Source organism: Sinohyriopsis cumingii, chromosome 5 (genome assembly GCF_028554795.1).
Source record: "Sinohyriopsis cumingii isolate HCF-2022 chromosome 5, ASM2855479v2, whole genome shotgun sequence".
Classification (NCBI taxonomy): Eukaryota; Metazoa; Mollusca; class Bivalvia; order Unionida; family Unionidae; genus Sinohyriopsis; species Sinohyriopsis cumingii.
In genome coordinates this window covers 134,001,024-134,022,230 of record NC_142965.1, presented here as the reverse complement: position 1 = coordinate 134,022,230, position 21,207 = coordinate 134,001,024, and the positions used below count along the sequence as shown (strand labels likewise).

Here is a 21,207-nt window from a genome sequence, read left to right as displayed (position 1 = left end):
TTGGTTCATGGTCAGAGCATAGTCAAAGTGACTTGAATTAGATTGGATCATTGTCAGCATAGTCAAAGTGACTTGAATTGGATTGATTTATGGTCAGAGCATAGTCAAAGTGACTTGAATTTGATTGGTTCATAGTCAAAGCATAGTCAAAATGACTTCAATCAGATTGGTTTATGGTCAGAGCATAGTCAAAGTGACTTGAATTAGATTGGATCATTGTCAGAGCATAGTCAAAGTGACTTGAATTGGATTGATTTATGGTCAGAGCATAGTCAAAGTCACTTGAATTTGATTGGTTCATGGTCAGAGAATAGTCAAAGTGACTTGAATTTGATTGGTTCATGGTCAAAGCATAGTCAAAGTGACTTCAGTCAGATTGGTTCATGATCAGAGCATAGTCAGAGTGACTTGAATTAGATTGGTTTATGGTCAGAGCATAGTCAGAGTGACTTGAATCAGATCAGTTCATGTTCAGAGCATAGTCAGAGTGACTTCAATCAGATTGGTTCATTGTCAGAGCATAGTCAAAGTGAATTGAATTAGACTGGTTCCTGGTAGGAGCATAGTCAAAGTGACTTGAATTGGATTGGTTTATGGCCAGAGCATAGTCAAAAATGACTAGAATCAGACTGGTTCATGGTCAGAGCATAGTCAAAGTGTCTTGAATTAGACTGGTTCATGGTCAGAGAATGGTCAAAGTGACTTGAATTAGATTTGTTCATGGTCAGAGCATAGTCAAAGTGACTTGGATCAGATTAGTTCATGGTCATAGCATAGTCAAACATAACCCTCAGATACATATGGTCCCTTGACTGATATTAAGGTTCAGGCACTAAATAGTAAAGAGCTGACTTTTTGACCTATCAAACAATTCATTCAGACCCCCCCCCCTTCATCATGTATATAGTACACAAGTACATGTGTTAGGGCATGGTTCCCATGCTTTAGTCTATAGGCAGGCAGGTCAAATAACTTGTTGATTAAACAGAGAGTGAGGAAATGTTGAATGTGATAGACCTGCTGGCTTGTTTGCCTCTTGAAAGTGGTGAAACTGGGAGAAAATACAGACAAGTGTGGATACATCAAATTGCTGTTTATACACATTTCATCTTGTTCCACAGACAGGCTTTAGGAAACAAGAAAAGTTATGCTGTAACTAATTGTTGACATTGGAATTGTGGTTTTTGTACTGGATGTCAGTTAGTAAGGAACTTTTTGAGTAATTGTCTTGGAATTAGGATCTATTCCTAATTTATATTCATTATCAATGGATTTTGAAGGAGGAGGATGCGCAGGAAACTTCACAAAGAGTACATGTTGTTCGACTATTCATGCTTTAGTGTCACAACCTAGACAAGAGTGAATTGATAAATGTTAATGAAGCTGAAATCGATTCACATGACATTTTTGGACTGCTGCCACATTCAATACATATATTTATTGAATTTATGACTGTAAAGTTAATGTATTCCCAGACGGTTATTATTGAAGACTCGTTTTGTAAACTTAAGCTTATATTGATGCATCATTTGACTGTCCAAATTCTGCCATTTCATTTCATTTAAATTTATTGATTTCTGGTAATATTCTTCCTTGTTTTACCCAGAAAAGTGAAACGAACACCATTAATATTATCATCCTTCCTGTGGAACTTAATATAGTACAAGTTGCTTGCATTTTGAGCTGTAGAAAATCAACAGAAGATTATCACCAGAACTCATTTCAATTCTTTTTTCACCTGTGAGTGCTGTTGGACATGGTGCATAATCTTGGACCAGAAATATGACAGTATGTTTGTCCATGATCACCATAGGTCCCCAGTATTGTTTTAGCTTTAAAGTAAATATCTGAACAGGGGAAGCAGATTTCAGTAGCCTGAGCCTATTGGTGCTTTGGCTGCAGCATACCATGCACTAAACCAGTCTCACTGACTCTTATGAACCCCAGGGTTTGGTATTAATTACACTGACCAGCGACATAGCGTCCTTTCATTAAGTGTCTATTGCAGGGTGAATGTACTGATGCTAGAACTTTGCCACTGATACATGGAGGTGTTTAGGTCCAGAGCTGAAAGGTATTTCATGCATGGAGATATTCAGTTGCAGAAACTTATATGTAATAGGTTGGTGTGTTGCCACAGGAAGTGACTGGCATTTGACAGGAAGTGAGTAGTCTGAAATTTGCAAATGTTAAATGTTGCAGAAGATTAATGTCATTGTAGCCAGGTATGGTCTCACCTTCAATTTCAGATATTTCAAAACAGGATAGTTTCCTTTCTGTTTTAGTTTCAGATATTTGCAAACAAAATCAAAGAAGCTTTTTAAAGTGTTATTTGTGCAGTTGATTGTGTGAAGACAACCCCTGTTTGCAATTCAGGAATTGTATTTCTGCAGAAAAAATACTGGAAAAGTTGAATATATTCATTTGAATGCTGCCTGGGAACTCTCATACAATTCCTTGTCTACACTGAAGCAGCAGCTGGGTTATCTATTAGTTTCTATTTATCCCAGGAGTGTATAAACCATATGGAATATTACAGAGGCAGATAAAGAGTGAAAGACCAGCTATACAGCTTGAGACTCCACTTTATTGCATCTGTGTAAATTGACACAGCTATTCTCAGCATCTTCCAACAGCAAAACAATTGGACCACAGAATTTGTGTGTGCTTCAATTATTCTTGTTACTTTCAAAAACATTTATGCCTGTTAAGTTCAATGTATATTAATTGGGATATACAGCAAACGCTGCATTCATCCAGTTTTTACATCCACTAAAAGGGAGAGTACATCATTGTGGAGGAAGGTGGAGGTCATTGGCTTCAGAAACAAGAGAGTGTCATTAGTCAGAAATTTGGAGAAAGTAAATGCCTTGGAATAAACATAGAAGAAACATCCTGGACTACACTTGATCAAGAAGAACTAATTATCTGTCACTGTTAGTGCACACTAATCAGGGTTTAGTTGGTACCTTTCATCAATATTAGTGCACACTAATCAGGGTTTAGTTGGTACCTTTCATCAATATTAGTGTATCTTTATTCATGATTTGTGAGAGGTAATTTTCAGTAGTTGCAAGTTGAGCAATAATTGAAAGTTTTGTTTATTTTGGACCATTACAATAGACATCATCTTGCAGTACAAAAGACACCATCTTGCAGTACAATAGATACCAGCTTGCAGTACAATAGACACCCTCTTGCACATACAATAGACACGATCTTGCAGTACAGTTGAGACCATCTTGCAGTAGAAATGGTGCCAGCTTGCTATGTTCTTGCGTGCTTTTATTTCTCAGTGACTGCTGCATCCACTAGTATTTGATGTAAAATTTCCATCAATTCTGTCTCTGGTTGGTGATGAAATAAATTTGAACAAATCTTTAAACAAGGGAATTCATCACATGATTTACTCTTGTTTTCTTAATGATTCCGTATCACTTCAGATTGATCTACACGAGGAACAGGTCGTAGAAAGCAATATAACACTCTTCTGAAAACATTTATTGGAGTTTTGTCTCCTGAATGATTGATTGTCCTAGTAATGGTGAAAACACCTTTATTGATAGCCTGTATTGTGCTTAATTAGCTGATTGAATTTATTATATGTGGTTTAAATAAGCACAAAAATTTGTAAACGAAACAGTGCTCTTGATTCATGTATTGTTTAGACAAAAGTGGTATAATTATTGGAATTATGGATGTTAGAAAACAGCGCCTTCAAAGAGTTTACTTGTACACATATTTATGAATGATGGATGTAAAGAACTCCAGATTTAGGAGTACTGGATGTTAATGAAGCGAAAACTGATAAGCTTTTCTATCCTCCATTCATCCTCAGCAGCCAAGAATTTATCTCAGAAAGTGATCTAAATAACACTGCTTCAGCTGTTCCTCCAACTCTGTTACTAGGGTAACTATTTTTGAATTTCCAAGATACTGCATTTATCAGGTGAGAGGAATATTTACAGTTTTGATAATTGTGGTGAGAAAATCACAGTTAGAGATTTGGAACTTGAATATTTTCACCAATAATTTTTTGGAAGTTACCAGCTGGGTAAGCAGTGGGCAAGTCAGCGGATTACTGAATAGGAAAGATTTTGAATCGGTTTTCAAAATGAACAGAAACAAACTCATTTGAAAGTTTGTACAAACTTCTCTTCAACTGGTGTTTATTTGTCTGTAAAACTTGTGCACATGGTCCCATTTTTTCTGGCAAGAAAATTTATTTTCTTCTGGGAGAAAAAAGTTTTCAGATGTTAGCAGACTTGGAGGCTGAAGAAGTTAAATAAAGAAACATAAGTTATCTTGGAATTTGTGACATAATGACTTCTACACAGCGAGTGATTAAGAAAGACACGAATCAGCTTGTACCAGTACAAGACTTAACATTCTTATAATATTTATGTACAAGTATATAATAGTAATTACTTCTGTGTATCTTCATCTACTGTGTGAATTTTACAGAATATGGAGAATGATGTGTATATGGCTGAATAACCAGTCTGAAAAGTAATGCTAGGTAATATCATTACTTCCTTATTGCTTGATATTTTATCTTCCTGATAGATTCAGTTTTCATAGATAACATTCTTTAAGTGTCAACTTCAATAGAGGACCTCTATGCAGCAGTACCATCAATTTTTTAAAGCAATAATTTCAAGAGGACGTCTACAGATGGTGTTTATTGTCTGTGCAGCTTTTCCTGATCTGAAGGGATTTTTTTTCCAGGTTGTATTTATGTGGTATCTTTTATAAGGGATTCATGCAGAGAATATTTCATGGCTTTATAAACACTTAAATACTATTGATAGCATCAGCAGGATTTTCAGCGTAATATTATTTCTGGAGATGGAAAATAAAGGAGAACTGATTTTTATTAATGACGGAGTTTAGATGCATTATGTACCATTAAGTAGCAAGGACACATAAAACTGTACATATGAAGAAAACGGAACATGCCTATCCAGTTAACATAGTCCAGGATTTTAGATTGAATCAGTTTGGCAGGTACATATGAACTGTACTTGTGAAGAAAAGAACAAGTGCCTGCCAGTTAACGTAGCAGAGCATTTTTATTGAATTGTGCACCATCAGATTGGCAACGACATATAAACAGTACATGTAAAGTAAAGAAACTAGGTTAACCTAGTCCAGGATTTTCGGTTGAATCAGGGGGACACATTGGAAAATTGTGGCTAAATGACTTTTGGGATATTATGCAAAGCATGTTTAAAGGGTAGAATAAATTTTTGACTGCTGTTCTTCTGGACGAATTTGACTTAACCTTTGTAACTGTTGCAGCAAACATATTAATAACTGCATTAATTTAGTGCAGATCACTATTATCAAAGATTAAAATTCTCATCTGAAATTTGTGTACACTTTTGAGATTTTATTGTTACCATCAGTGCAAAAAGCAGCTAGCTTTAATTACATTTTGGAGATGTATCCAGGGTTGTTTATGTGTTGAAATATATTTGATATCAGTTAAAGTTCTCGGAACATTACCCTTAGACTATAATTGTTATGCCCAAGCAAGATTTATTTCGACATTTATTTGGCATTAGAGCAATAGTGAGTGTGTCCTCACACTTTGCAGCCAATTTGCACATTTAACATTGTTGGCAGAAAACAAATCTACAGGAGTCTTAGAGAGAAGGAAAACATTTGTCAAAAGACTGAGGTTGCAACAGGTGTCTTTCTCAGAGAAAGGGAAGTCACTATTCAGTTGCCAAAACACTCTCTGTAACCTCATCAAGACAAACAACGACTGACTAAACCAGGGGCAGTTATTGAAATAAAGTTTTGCACAGTAAAGCACACAGTTAGTCAGGGCAAAATAAGTTGCAAATAATTCTATTTCATGGAGGCAAAGAAAATGGCAGATCACAAATCACGCACCATGTGGGAAGACCCTATAGGAACAGTGACAGTGCCGTTGTATAATCGCATGAATTTTTCCACAGTTCCAAGAAAGCCTGCTCAGAAGAAAACATGGTGAGTAAGCAAATAGTTAAATTAATAATTCATGCCAATCCTTACAATTTGACAAAAGATTATTATTGTGCAATAGTTCCTGGCTATTAAAAACCCCAGTTTTTATGAACAGCTGGCTGTTACTCTGCCCCATTTGGACCCTAAATGACATGGGTATGTTAGTACTGGAATATTTACTGGTATAAAGGGTAATGCCACTATAATGCGCTTTGTTTACGACACAGATATAACACAGGTCATGGCTTCCAAGTATTTTTTCTTAGAAGTCTGTAATTCCCTGATACTATTTGAACATCAGCTCAGTAGAGAAATAGATTTAAAAAATTCAGTTAAGACCAATGATTACTTTTTATCATGCATGGGTTTATCTAGATCCAGTTTTTCTTATAACTTGGCAGGTAGTAAATTTTTATAATGTTTGACTGGACTAGCATTATTTTTCTTCTTCCCATATTCCCCCTCCCCCAACCCAGACACACATACACATTCATTAAAGTATTAAACATTCTCACAAAATCACTGTTAGCTACAGAATATGGTCAGCAGATATGGACCACAACTAACGAATTCTCCAGTTATGGATCTGTTACAACTCTATGGTCTTAAACTATGTAACAGAAAAGAGAAAAAACCAGCAAGTTTAGTAAAATTCAACAGATATTGTATTGCCCTAAAATACAAAGTGAAAATACAAAAAAGAACTCACAGAATTGTGAATCAAATCCCAAATAGTCCAGAAAGTTCTATCTCACATCCAGAAAGTTCTATCACACATCGAGAAAGTTCTGTCACACATCCAGAAAGTTCTATCACACACACATCCAGAGTATTCTGAATGAATAATTTAAATAAAAAAATTCTGTTCAATTAAAACTAAAAGACTGATTCCACTAGGATATTAAGATAGGATAAAGAATTTCTGTTTAATTCTCCATTATATAAAAACCTTTGTCACAATATGAGGACCAGGATGAGGACCTAAAGTTCATTTCTAGAACATTCTAAGTTATCAGCAATATCAGGTCTACTACTAGAACTTTAGTAAAGAACAAGGCAAAAGCAGGTAAACTAGGAATTCTCGAGGGAAAAACCAATGTCCATAGCTATATACAGGGTTCCCACACTACCGGGAAATGGGGGAAAAGTTGGGAGAAATTATAACTTTTTTCCCTACCGTGAAAAGTCCTTGACTTTTGCAAATATTGATGAAAGTCGGGAAATACCAAGGAATTCTTCTCCACAAATTGACACCCAAAACAGTTATGTAATTGTGTCATAACTGAACTGATCGTGAGTTAAATTTATCGAGTTGTAACCAGAATATTAGGAGGTTGCAGTATGGATCATTTGGGTGCTTGCCATAAATATATTTGTTGAGACAATCCAAATGCTCAGTGGATTGGATTCATCTAGTAGACTTTTTGTTTCACAGCTCGATATATGTATTTTTTTAATTTTTATGGAAGGTATGAAAAAAAGTCTAGCATCACAAGAGGCCAACATGGTGGCATTAAAGCATAGCTGCTTAACAGATGGCTAGCAAACTTAAACGTTGTTAAATCGATTTATACCTGCATGAAATCGATATGAAAATTAATTTCTCAGAAATTGCGAGCATTAAAATTGTTATGTCTTTAATCTGCTGAATGACGATAAAACTAATGCATTGATGAATTTGAGCTGGTATTAGCGATTTTGATTGCTAGTTGCACGAGAGCACACAATCTCACAACCCTCATTTCAAATATTGTAGGATAAAAATAAAAAATTCTTTGAAATAAAAATACAAAAACGAAAGGGCACAAAATTCTCTATATTTATTCCAAGACCAACTTCAGGAGTTTTGTTGTATCACGTGACTACCATGTTGACATGTGCTTTCTCACGCAGGGAGCATACAAAGCAGGGAACCAGACTACTCTTCTTGATGAATCAGACTGGCCAAGTTTCTTGTAGTTCTTCTCGAAATAAAAATGTTGAGTTCTTTCTGGTTTTTACAAAAGGTATCAGCCTTTCATTTAATATTAATTGAAATTTTGTACAACAACATTGAAAGGAGTTTGTTGTTGATATCACATGACTATTGAACTTCTGATGTCGTTGTTTGAGATTTGTGAAGTCATGTGACTATTAATGCAAATGGCAAGTACCGGGTCAGGTTTCATCTATGCTGAGTTTTGTCTATTCTCTCAGCGGATTAAAGAAATGACGATTATAATACTTGCCATTTTTGAAAAAATAAATAATTTTCCTATTGATTTCATGCAGGTATAAGCCGATATAACATAATTTAAATTTGCTTGGCCCGCTGGTAAGCTATCTTACGGTGGCTGCAGATTCCAAATTTTGTATATGTAATTGCTCTGAACCCACACTCCATCCTAAATGTCCAACTGTGAAAATTGGGTTGGAATATTAAGAGGAAACCCAGATTAGCAAAATGTCTAATCTCTGAGCTGATCTTTGGCACGAAATTATTACGCAGTGACATGTCGCTTGAAGCAATGGTTTCAGATCTTAAATGGACCGCAGGAGAAATGGGAAATTGTCATCCCTTTTATTATATATTAAGAAACACTATGAACCCATGCATCAATACAGGTTTGGAGACTGGTTTATTGAACTACAAGAAGACTAGTTGATTTTACAGAAAATTCAGTCCTTATTTATACAACAGATTATAATTTTGAAGGTCTTTTGTCAAAATTTAACTCAATCCTTTTGTAAATGTCTTTAAATGATGGAATTTTTAACGAAGTTATCGTAAGGAGTGTAGGTTGGTTGAAAAATCTTGTTTGAGATTTTATTGGCACACATAAATTCAGGATTAAACGTTTTTCATTACAAGTTAAGATTCTGATACTTTGCATTTTTTTTCTTCATACTGTTTTAGGAGATGTTTACTTTGTATAACATGCACATATATTGCTCTAGAAGTCTTTGGAATTAAAGGTTTGAAAGAAAACAAAATAATTTATGCTCATTATATTGTTTCTATGTAGCAACATAATGCAGGTCAGCAAAGTTAGAATTTGTATTCTGTACAATGAAATGGCTTAAAATGCCAATTTATAGGAATATAGTCAGATTTGTTTTGTGTGACTCATTTTGTGGTTTTGTACATGATGATCTTATTGACATATATATTTTGCAGAGCCTTGAAAGAGAAACATCTTCAGATTTGGAAAATGCATGTTTTATAATCTGAAATGTTGTTTAATTCCATTCAGTAATGGTCATATGTTAACCTTGAAAAAATGAATTTTGTCCTGGAAAAAACCAGGAAAAGGCCTGGAAATTTATATTTAGAAAAGCGTGGGAACCATGTATATATGTTGTTTGTAAAAGGAAAAGACATTAGGTAGGCCAAACTCGTACTCTGAATTTAAAAATAAATAATCATGGACAAAAGCCAACACACAAGACAAATTAAATATACCTAACAAAGCCCAACTAATGCGTTCCCTGTATTTGTCATATGCACAGACTGTACATTATTATTATAATAAGGAAATACTGTAATGATTTTCTTGGTTGGTAAATATTCTAGTTTCATAGTCCTTTGAAGTTATATGCACACTTAAATCATTAGATTTATAGAGATTTATTGGTCATCCACAGTGTCTAGACTACCTTAGCAGTCATCCAGACCTAGAGTGTCATGACTACCTTAACAGTCATCCAGACCTAGAGTGTCTAGACTATCTTAGCAGTCATCCAGGCTTATAGTGTCTAGAATCTAAACTGTCATTCAAAACTATGATTTGTTTGTAAAACAGACATTGAAATAAACATATAAATTTTCTCTCCTCTTTTCGTAAGTTTGTTACCAATTAACACATCAGAATCAGAAAAGGTTAATAAAATCACTATGGCATACTATAAAATTTTTTTAAAAAAAACTGAACAAACAAACATTGATACATTGTTTTTAAATGTATGGAATATATATGCAACATTTCTAGATTCTACATGCCTAATATCACATCAACTAAGCAGAGTGTAATTTTATCCACTAAACAAAATATAAGAAATAGTCAATTTTGTACTTGCACCCCTCTTTGTCTCATTGTTAAAACATGAATCACATATAAGAATACTTTATTGACAGTATTTAATTGGGGGGGGGGGGCTGGCAGTTCCCTTGGAGTTTTCATCTAAAAATATTCAGGGTATATCTATCGGTGATTAAATGCAAGCAGTTTGTGTATTATACTGTACTAGAAAGATTCATCAAATCTGATTATATGATTTATACAGTTTGCAGTCTTAAGCACCACTGTAACTAAATATTGGAATGCACATCTGTATTCAGATGAACAAATTAAACGTCTGGTACATGGTTTTCAGTAAGAACAATAATAAGAATAATAACAGAAAAGAAGACTAAATGACATTATGCCGGTTCGCCTTGTCCAAATTGCTATTTTTAGAAACTGATATCACTGTGTGAGACGTTTCACAGAGGTAACAAAAAAGTACAAGGGCCTTATAAATGACTGGTTGGATCATTCTAGAAAGATGTCACAAATAACAGCAAAGTTAGCCTTATTCAAGGGAAGTAATGCAGTCCTTAATTTTGGACATTATTATTCTTTGCTAATTTTAACAGTTAATTTTTAAAAAAATTATTTGGAGTAAACTCTCCCAGAGAAACAGATTTTTAATAAAACATAATAGCCATTAAAAGCATGAAAAATTTCTTTTTTTGAAGTTTTCACCGTATTTGACCATTTACAGAGTTATGGTCCCTGTTTAATTTAGAACTTTGCCCTTCTGTAGCAGTTTAGGTTCACTTCTGTATTCCATCCAAATTTTATGTGCGACTTATCATTAAGAAACTCCTGATTAAGTTTGATTTGTAAAATTTCAAATCAGATTTTATGGGCTTCTCTGTTTGACAGTTTCCCCTTTCATTTCCATCATCATTTTGTTCAGCTCAGTTCAAGGACTTGCTGCAATTAAACCAGATCTGAGATGATATAGCATGAAGCATAACAATTAGGAAAATCTAGGTCATGTTTTGTGGCAAAATTTACACAGTTATGGCCCCTTTTTTATTTATTTTCTTTTTCTTTTGTTATTTCAATCTTTGCCCTTCAGTTACATCATATTGGCAGGATCTCAGTTGTATTTACATATTTCTATTCACATAAAACCCTGTGACAAAAGAAAATTTGTTTGTAGTTTATTGGGTCATTTTTTTATAAATAGAAATTTGTTAGGCTTACAGGTACTTTCAACTCATGCATTAAGAATCTGTGAGTGTATCTTTGTAATTTGCAGTTTGAGTTTGTTATCTGACATGGGAATGTGGAAAATGAGATACAAGTTCAGCAGGAGTGGGGAAACAGATCTCCTGTGGGGGCTGAATCAATTCCTTATCTCTTCTATTTCTGCTTGGGGTACTCTGAATTAGTCATGTTTTGGCCTGCAGGAGAGAGGGGTTGCCTACTATTTTAACTTTCATGTGACTGTTTATGGGTTAATGGTTTTAACAGATTGAGTATATAATAAAGGTTGTTTAACTTGTGCACACTGAGTTTTATCACTGTGCATCAGTGGAACCAGTGAAACTGATACCTTAGTTGAAAAACTAATAATTTAGACAGTAAAATCATGTTCTGATATTTAAATACAAAACTTTTGTCTCAATTCTAATATATTTTAGAAATGTTTTGTTGAGAAATTGTTAAAAATAAATGTCCCTGCAGGAGTATGTCACATAAAAAATCATGACATTACTATATCATTAGTGTGCCTGGCAGCTTATTATGGGTTTTGTTGCCAGATAAAATTTCCCATGGGGCTATGTCACATCATTACATGATTGCTATAGTATTGATATTCCTGGTAGTTTATTGTGGATTTTGTTGCCAGAAAAAAAAAAATCCCATGGGACTATGTCACATCATTACATGATCACTATAGTATTGATGTTCCTGGTATTTCATTGTGGGTCTTGTTGCCAGACAAATCACTATAGTGTTGATGTTCCTGGTAGTTTATTGTGGGTTTTGTTGCCAGATAAAATTTCCCATGGGACTATATCACATCATCACATGATCACTATAGTATTGATGTGCCTGGTAATTCATAGTGGGTTTTGTTGCCAGATAAATCACTATAGTATTGATGTTCCTGGTAGTTTATTGTGGATTTTGTTGCCAGATAAAATTTCCCATGGGACTATATCACATCATTACATGATCCCTATAGTATTGACGTTCCTGGTAGTTTATTGTGGATTTTGTTGCCAGATAAAATTTCCCATGGGACTATATCACATCATTACATGATTGCTATAGTATTGATGTTCCTGGTAGTTTATTGTGGATTTTGTTGCCAGATAAAATTTCCCATGGGACTATATCACATCATTACATGATCCCTATAGTATTGATGTTCCTGGTAGTTTATTGCGGATTTTGTTGTCAGATAAAATTTCCCATGGGACTATATCACATCATTACATGATCCCTATATTATTGATGTTCCTGGTAGTTTATTCTGGATTTTGTTGTCAGATAAAATTTCCCATGGGACTATATCACATCATTACATAATTGCTATAGTGTTGATGTTCCTGGTAGTTTATTCTGGATTTTGTTGTCAGATAAAATTTCCCATGGGACTATATCACATCATTACATAATTGCTATAGTGTTGATGTTCCTGGTAGTTTATTGTGGATTTTGTTGTCAGATAAAATTCTTTCTGGGACTGGCACACAGACCATTATGACATCACCGTAGTATCAGTTTTCCTGGTAGTTTATTGTGGATTTTAATGAAAGATAAAATTTCCTGTGGGACTATGTCACAAAGAAAACCAAGACATCATTATATCATCAATGTTCTTGTTAGTTTTTTTTATGGATTTTACTGGCAAATATTTTGATATTTCACCAATCACAAATAATTTAAAGCATTCTCTGTGTGTATTGGTGTCTTAGAGATTAAGTGCTAATTTGTCTCAGATTGATAGACCATATTTAACCGCATTTTTGTTTCTGTAACCTGCTCTTTCCATGACCAATATTTGGGTAGTTATTTGATTTAATATTTGACCAACTCTGTGTGTGTGTGTGTGTGTGTGTGTGTGTGTGTGTGTGTGTGTGTGTGTGTGTGATTTGGATTTTAATGTAGCTTTAATAATTTTTCAGTCATATGCACATGCAGATCTGGGTCAATGTTGTTTGTTCTACTGATTATTCCTTACAAACTGCACAGACCTAGATCTGCTTGCACATTATGCAATGGCAGATGTGTGTCTGTGCAGTTTGCAGTTGGACTCATCTTATAAGCGAGGGGATATGGTATATTACAACAGGGGCTGTATATGCAATATATTTCTGACATTCTAGGAATTTAAAAGGGTAGTGATTTAGAAGAGTGCTTAACATAGAGAAATCCCAGTTGTACAATTTTCAATGAATTTTTATCGATTCAGTTGACCCTTTCAATATCAGTGTAAAATACATCATTTCTTTGTTAAATTTCTCATTTTGTATAGCATTTATCAAGAAAACGTGAACCTGCCAATGGTTTATGAACCTGAGTTGTCATAATAATGACATACGTTGGCCAGGATTGAATGTTAAGTAAATCAGTCAATGCATGTTGAAAGAATTACATACACTGCACAAGTGCTGGTAATCTGTGCTATTTGCTTTAAATGCAAATGCTGATAATTACCAGCATCTGCATTTATCAATCTTATATGCAAATACATTAATTCATGTGTCATTTCTTATGTATGTGTGTGTGTGTGTGTGTGTGTTTATGTATGTATGTATGTATATATGTATGTGTTCATGCATGCATGTATGCACACACACACATATGTATGTAATGGCACATTAACAAAATCCTGGTTATACAGTACTAAGCAGTTTTTGATATCTGCAAAAGAAAATATAAAAATGAAGGAAAGAAGGTCAAGACCTTAAAATACTATGTCAAGTTTTTGGGTGCTCATTCTTTTAAACAGTGTAGACCATCATTGGGGGTGAAAGGACACATACAAAGGCAAAAGGATGGTTTCATATGTTGCCTCATACAGTATTCAGGAATATGCATGGGGTGAGGGTAATCATCATGTTTTAGGGCGACATGAATTTAACATCAGAAGTGAAGAAGCAGATAGAAAAGCTGAGGTTATTGGTTGATGAACATTCTGACCCTATGAAGACTCATATCAGATGTATGCATGAGTGATGGGGCTTGATGGATTAAGTCCAGATGTTGCAAGGCAACTATAAATTAGACTAATAAATGCTGACCAATTAGAGCTGGGAAAAATAAAAAATAAAACAATCTCTGTCACTTTACTGTATTTATCTGATGATCAGTATAAACGTATGTACTCACATATAAGTTGGATTCAACTGCAAGCTGCATAGACACAGATCTGCCATCACATAATGCACTGGCAGTTTGTTTGAAGTAATGAGTAGAACAAACAACAAAGACCCTGATCTGCTGGCACATTATGCAGGATCTATATAGTTTGCAGTTAGACCCAATTTGTAAGCAAGTATATATGGTACATCAGAAGATATGACAGTTCTCAACTTCTGGCTGGCTTCTAAGGTTATCATGGGGAAAATACAGTAATTACTCTTAAAGATACCATCATATGATATGGCATATTTACACACACCAAAATGAAAAAACAGCAGGAAGAAAGAAAACAAGAAAAAGCAAACAGATTTTTACAGCAAGGCATTGAATTGGAGCAGGATATAGTGAAAGGGTGTAATTGGAGATTTATTTACACTCTGGTTTTGGCACTAATTTTGCAAGATTAAAACCTCTGGTTCAATCCTGGATTGCTTGTTTTCTCATGTTTACTGTATTTTATGCATGCCATTGGAAAAAAATTTGTTTTTTAATTGACATCAAACTTTTTTTTACAATGATTTTTTCATGTCATGTAATTTCCAGACATCATTTAAAAGAACTTTGTGTCAAGATACATTTGTGGTTATCCAATTACAAGATAAGAGCGAGAGACTTCTACTTTTTTCAGGGTATGGAAGAATGGCTTGATTATCATTGGGAATGGCATTGATGAGTTACATGTGTGATTCAGATTGTTGAATATTGGGAGAACCTGATTTCAAAGGGTCCCGAGTGGCTGAGTGGTCTAAAGCGCTCACCATTACAGATCACTGCCATCTCACCTCTGAGTGGGTTCGAGTCTCAGAGTCGGCCAATGTAGTTATGTGGGAAAGCTTGCCAGTAGCTTCTCGTGGGTAGGTGGTTCTTTCCGGGATTTTCCCGGGTTCTGCCTCCACCATTTATACTGGCCGCCATGTATAGCCTCTCTTGTGCTGAAAAATGGCGTTAAACCATAAAACAACAACAACAACAACCTGATTTCACTATTCATTAAATTGTTGATGCTAATATCTCGAGTAACATTTGTTTAAAACTCACCTGTGGAGAAAGATTTTCATTGGTAAGAATACATTAGAAGATGTCACCCATTATTCACAGAGAAAACTGCCAAAGTCAGCCTTCATCACAAAAAATTGTTGAACTCCTCTATTGTGGATAGTACAAAAACCTGCTGTAGGTCACATGATGGTCATATATAGGAATTAGTTGCAGTAGATAAAAACGTATTTTAATATTTTTTAATATATTTAAAAAATCAAACAACCTAGCATGAAAGAGGTTCTTGTTTATGTGTTACATATATTAATATGAATTTATAAGTATTGGAATGTAATTTAATTTGATCTTACAGTATGCACAAGATGGGCTTATTATACTGGTGTTTTTCCTATTTGTTTTGAAAACCATAATTCCAATTTGGAAACAAATGGTACAAGCTTTAGTATAACAATTTTCCAAAATATAATGACCACTATTAGAGATTATAGCCATAATTATTCTGCTACAAAATACAAAGATTTGCCAGGACAAAAACAGTGGTCAGTTTTCCAATTACAAGGGTTGTCTCTGTTGATGTGAGACTAAGGATACCTCATAATAGTGCATAGATTTTTTTTATTTGTTTTTAGTCTTTGCGAAAATGTGCAAATAGGCTGTTTATTATAAGCTGTGCTTGGTAATAAAGTATTTCTACATGCCCAGACTGAGTGGGTGTTAAAAGAGTCATGTGTTTTGCTTTATATATTTGAATCCTTTGGAAATAAAGTATTTCTACATGCCCAGACTGAGTGGGTGTTAAAAGAGTTGTGTGTTTTGCTTTATATATTTGAATCCTTCTAGTGTCAGTTACTGCTGTTGAATTTGTTGACTGCAAAATTAAATACTGCTGTTGTTATCTGTGTTCTTTCACATAGGAAAGGAGAACCGTGTATGTTTCTGTTGGCAAATGAGAGAGGAATAATATCAGGTTAGCAAATGCATGAAATTGAGGGTTTGAAGTCATCATTCTGTTTCAGGCTCCACCTCCACCCCCTTCTTTGAAAGAATTATCACACAGAGAAGTTGGGTGTGTTTGACCTGCACTGGAGAATTTGGTTTGTTTTAACAGCTCTTGTAACATATTATTAATGGCAGTATGATGGGGAGGAAATGGTACTAAGTGCCATTCAAATGGACACACCAAGACAGCCAACTTGGACTGTTCTGGGTGGGTGTTGAAAATTGTGACCCTTGGATTATGAGTCTAACACTCTACCACCTGAGGTATTGTGGCTCGTATGTATTCATTTATGGACGTTGTATAATTATATCAGTACTTCAACTTTCCAACTTGTGTTCTTCATTATATATATATATATATATATATATATATATATATATATATATACTGTATATATATATATATATATATATATATATATATATATATATATATATATATATATATGGTGCCTTCATTGGCCAAGTGTTCTAAATTGCACACCATTATGAATCACTAGTATCCGCCTCTGTCAGCCTGGGTTTGAGTCTCAGGCTTGACCAATGTGGTTATGTGAGAAAGCTTGCCAGTAGCTACTGTGGGTCATTGGTTCTTCCCAGCGTTTTCCTGGGCTAGATGGGTACCTGACCAGATTGGGTATCTTACAAAATACCCTACCCATCTATCCCCACTATGCACAAACAAATTGAAGGAATGATGAAGTCACTTAGTTTAAAAATCTCCCCATATTAAAATTTGTTTTAAACCAGGTATAAGAAAACTTTTGAGTAGCACCATGGGTGTGTTTGGACATGGAAGAAAAAAATATGACATAAATTTACTAGATTTCATTTAATATTTTGCCAGAACTCACAGACTTGAACCTGAAAAATCCTAAATGCATGGAATTGGATGAAAGCAGATTTTACCATCAGCCAAGATTAATAGGTAGATTTAGAACTGAAAAACCCGTAGAATTTAAAGCAGTAATTCTTATTTATCTTGATATCCAACTGCAGACAGCATAGAGCCAGATCTGCTGCCACATTATACACCAGTAGATGTAGTTCACATGGACTTATCAGTAGAACAAACAACATTATAACCCATATCTGCGTGGTATGTGTTGGTATTTTGGAATCTGCATTGTGTGCAGTTGAATTCAGTATATGTGAGTGCATGGTATTTGATTTCATTGTTGATAAAAGATGAAAGGCTCACAAACTTCGATTTTATGATTAGAAGCTTTGTTCTCCAGTGAGCCTTGAAACTCTAACAATGAAAATCATTCAGTAAATTGAAACCCCTCTAGTTTGAAAACAGAGACAAATGTTTGGTTACAAATTTAATTTTCATATACGCCTGTCAGAGTGCATTAAATTATGATGTTCTGTGTTCATTAGTCTCATACCAAGATGGTTTCAGCACAAAAACTGTTGTCACCATCTACCATTACCAAACTTGGTGGATGGCTAACACTTGGTAAGGAAGAACCCAGCTGATTTTGTGACCAAAAGGTCAAGTTTACTGGCTGAAAGAAGAAAAACAGTTTTTAGGCAGTAATCTGAATTTTCCACCATCTACAGTTACTAGACTTGGTTGATGGCTTGTATTTGGGGTAAGGAAGAACACTATTGATTTCAGACTCAAAAGGTCAAAGTGCACAGTAGCTCTGAGTGAAAGAAGTAAATTGGTTTCTGCACATGAACTTGCTTTCTCTGCCATCTACAATTACCAGATTTTGTCAATGGCTGCCATTTCTGGTAAGGAAGAACCCAAATGATTTCAGGCTAGGAGTTGGGAAATAGCCAGAGGTTAAGCATGAAATAAAACAAAGCTGGACCCATCACTGGCACTGATTATAGCCAGTGTAAACAATAGCCTGATCAAGTAGCCCTTACACCTGACTTACTTTCAACCTTAATTGTTAATACAGCGCCAGTGATTGTGCAAATTTTTTTTTGTTTTTCATATATTTTTATTCAGTATTTACAATATCACATGTGCAGGCGTACAATATAACAAAAAACTTATTGGATGTACATTTCTTTTCTGTGATGATACGTTATCTGTGGACACACAAAGATCATGTCAAATGTTGTTGATTACAAGCAGAAAGGCGAAAGTAGGACGTATAATTTCATGAGAAAATGAGAAATAAAGTGTGGTTTAATAAAGTATAATATAAAAAGAATTAGAATTGACACAGGGAATAATCAGCAACCCATGGAAAGCTACTGGCATGCTTTCTCACATGCCCATGTTGGTTGAGCCAAGACTTGAACTTGTGTTGACAGAGGTCAGACATGTGAGTGGTCTGTGAAGGCAAGCACCTTAGACACTTGGCCACATGGGGCCTTGCAAATTAAGGAGGAGTTTGTTTATTTGGCAGATACACAATGTACATCAACTGGATTTTGTACTTACAACAAAGCTTGTACTTTCACCTGAACAGTTTTGAAAGAATCTTCTAATATTTACCATTTAGTAACACTTTATCAAATAGTACAAATACATGTGTTTGAACAAAATTAGTGTAAACATTGTATAATACATATGTCAGTAGAAACAAGATCATTCTATTAGTAAAGGTGAAGTTGGCTCAAATCATCTTGGGTTCTTTCTTTTAATTAAGCGGGAAGTCATTATTAAAGCCAAACATTAAAAACATACAACATCCTGGTTTCAAGTTTCAGCACTTCCTTAGAGGACTTGTAGTGATAAACAGTTGAAGAGATTGTGTGTGAAGGATTGTAGTCTTCTTGATAAACATTTTGATCCGTGGTGGTCACAGACTGTGCCAAGAATCAGCTTAGTAATCTATGGCTGTCCAGCAGTGGAGAGATAGTGAACAATTCTAGCTCCCATAATCTGTATCTTGTAGGGAAAGGCCAATTAACAAGCTATCAACTCCTAGGTGCCCCCTAGTGTTGGATGCTGAGTCTTAAAATAATTACTTGGCATCTTGATTGATGGTTATGATAATTTCTCATCAGTGGGAAGTTAATTAGTCACGAATAATGTATTGAGTTAATCTTTTCAAAGCCTTTTCTGGCAATGAGATGTTTTTTATTACTTTTATAAAGTCGTTAATCTGAAAATAGTTTAGTCGTGAAGGAAAGAAAAGTCAAAAGATGGAAGTGTGAGCAGTTCATAATCACTGATAAATTTCCTCAGTACTTTGTGGTTTTTCTTGGTTGACAGTGGGAAATGATGCTTCAAAATTAAAGCATGACATTATTGTAAATCCAGCTTGTGGTGAAGCCAAGTAAGTGAGATGTTGTTATTTTCATAGTTGACTTGATAGAACTCTAAGAAAGTATTTCTCTCCCTTGAGATAGGCTGGAGCCCTGTTGGATTCACTTACCTTGTTGTGCATTAGGTCTTCCAGAGTTGTGTCACCTTGGTTCATTGAATGTGAGGTTGTTGGCAATTATTTTTATTCTTCAAGGAACAAGCCAAGTGTTTCAATTGTCAGTGCCTTTGTTTGTTGGTCAGTTCATATGCAGTATTGTATGTGGTCTTCATAAATATTTTTGTCTTGATCAGGATGAATTTTTTGTCTTCATTTGATACGTATCTCATCTAAGGTATAAAAACACAATGAGGTAAAAAAAAGTTCAGTCCTTGGGAACATATTTAGTTTTGGCAAAAAACTGCTTTGATAATTTTTTTCTTAAGAAAATATTTATTCACTCATGTGAGGTTGTGAAAGGTGCAAAAATAAAAGACAAAATTGAAAAATAAAACAAAGTTTTTAAAGACCCACAAACTAAATACATATGCCACAGAATATTTATATCACTAAATTCATTTTATGACAGAATGTTTATACATTTACATAGGAAAGCTGGTTGAAATTATGAAATTATGAAATTATGAAAATGCCAAATTTTTAAGATATTAAAAAGAATAAAAATTTACAGTGTTGATAATATTTGGCTTCAGTGAACATTATATTTACTGGTACTTAAGTTTTGCTTCCTACATGTAGTATGGTTAGATATCTCTTGAAGTTAACACGGAAATAGTCTACTGGTATATTTTACTTTCAGCTTATAAAATGATAAGTTCTAAGAAAGTTTCATCTAGCACCAAGGCCCATATCAAGTAGTATATTGATGTAAAATAAACACAGACCACTGTACAGTCATCAGTTGGTTTAGATTTAAAAATGAGTACAGTGTATATAGCATATTCTCAAATGTTTTTGAACAAGAAAGTAAAGCTTAAACTCAGGTTCAAAGTTCGAAAACATTGACAGTCTTTAACTTTGAGTAAAGTTTTAGTCATAGATGTTACAGATTTTCTTGAACCGCTCTGGTGGCCTAGTGGTTCGAGTGTCCGCATTGGGAGGTCGTGGATTCGAACCCTGGCTGAGTCATACCAAAGACTTACAAAAATGGTACTAACAGCTGCCTCGCTTGGCGCTCAGCATTAAGAGATTAGTGTTAGGACTGTTCGGCCTGGTGTCATGATAATGTGACTGGGTGGGACATCATGCTACATGTCTGTGGCATGATGCCCCAGTGCTAGACATCACTATAAACTGCCACACTGCAGACATCGTAGTGATATGACTGAAAAATTGTTAAAGCTATGTTAAAAATCCAAAACACACAGATTTTCTTGACTTGCATCTATCAAATTTTGATAATGTAGGTGTATTCTGTGTATCAGAACTTAAGATTTTTGTGTTTTGAGATTCAGGTTGAGATTTCTCACATTGCAGTGGCAGATGAGGTCCCACTTTCATAAAATGTTTTAATTTTGAATAAAGTTTTAATTTTGAATAAAGACTTGCCTTAATATTTGTATCTGTTGATT

At 34.6% G+C, this 21,207-nt stretch overlaps 1 protein-coding gene across 5 annotated transcripts in view; it reads left to right on the top strand.

The window, feature by feature from the left end:
• The window catches only part of LOC149800272 (kelch-like protein 5), a 295,329-nt gene that overhangs the window by 103,730 nt on the left and 170,392 nt on the right, over nt 1-21,207 (top strand). The window contains exon 1 of one of the 5 annotated variants that reach the window (XM_089959844.1): nt 1,795-5,997. The exons of 3 other annotated variants lie outside the window; for them this stretch is intronic. In XM_089959844.1, coding sequence (XP_089815970.1) covers nt 5,864-5,997 — 134 coding nt within the window. In that variant the 5' untranslated portion in view covers nt 1,795-5,863. Of the gene's footprint in view, nt 1-1,794; nt 5,998-21,207 lie in introns of those variants that run through there. One more of the 5 variants, XM_089959845.1, reaches the window with a different exon arrangement.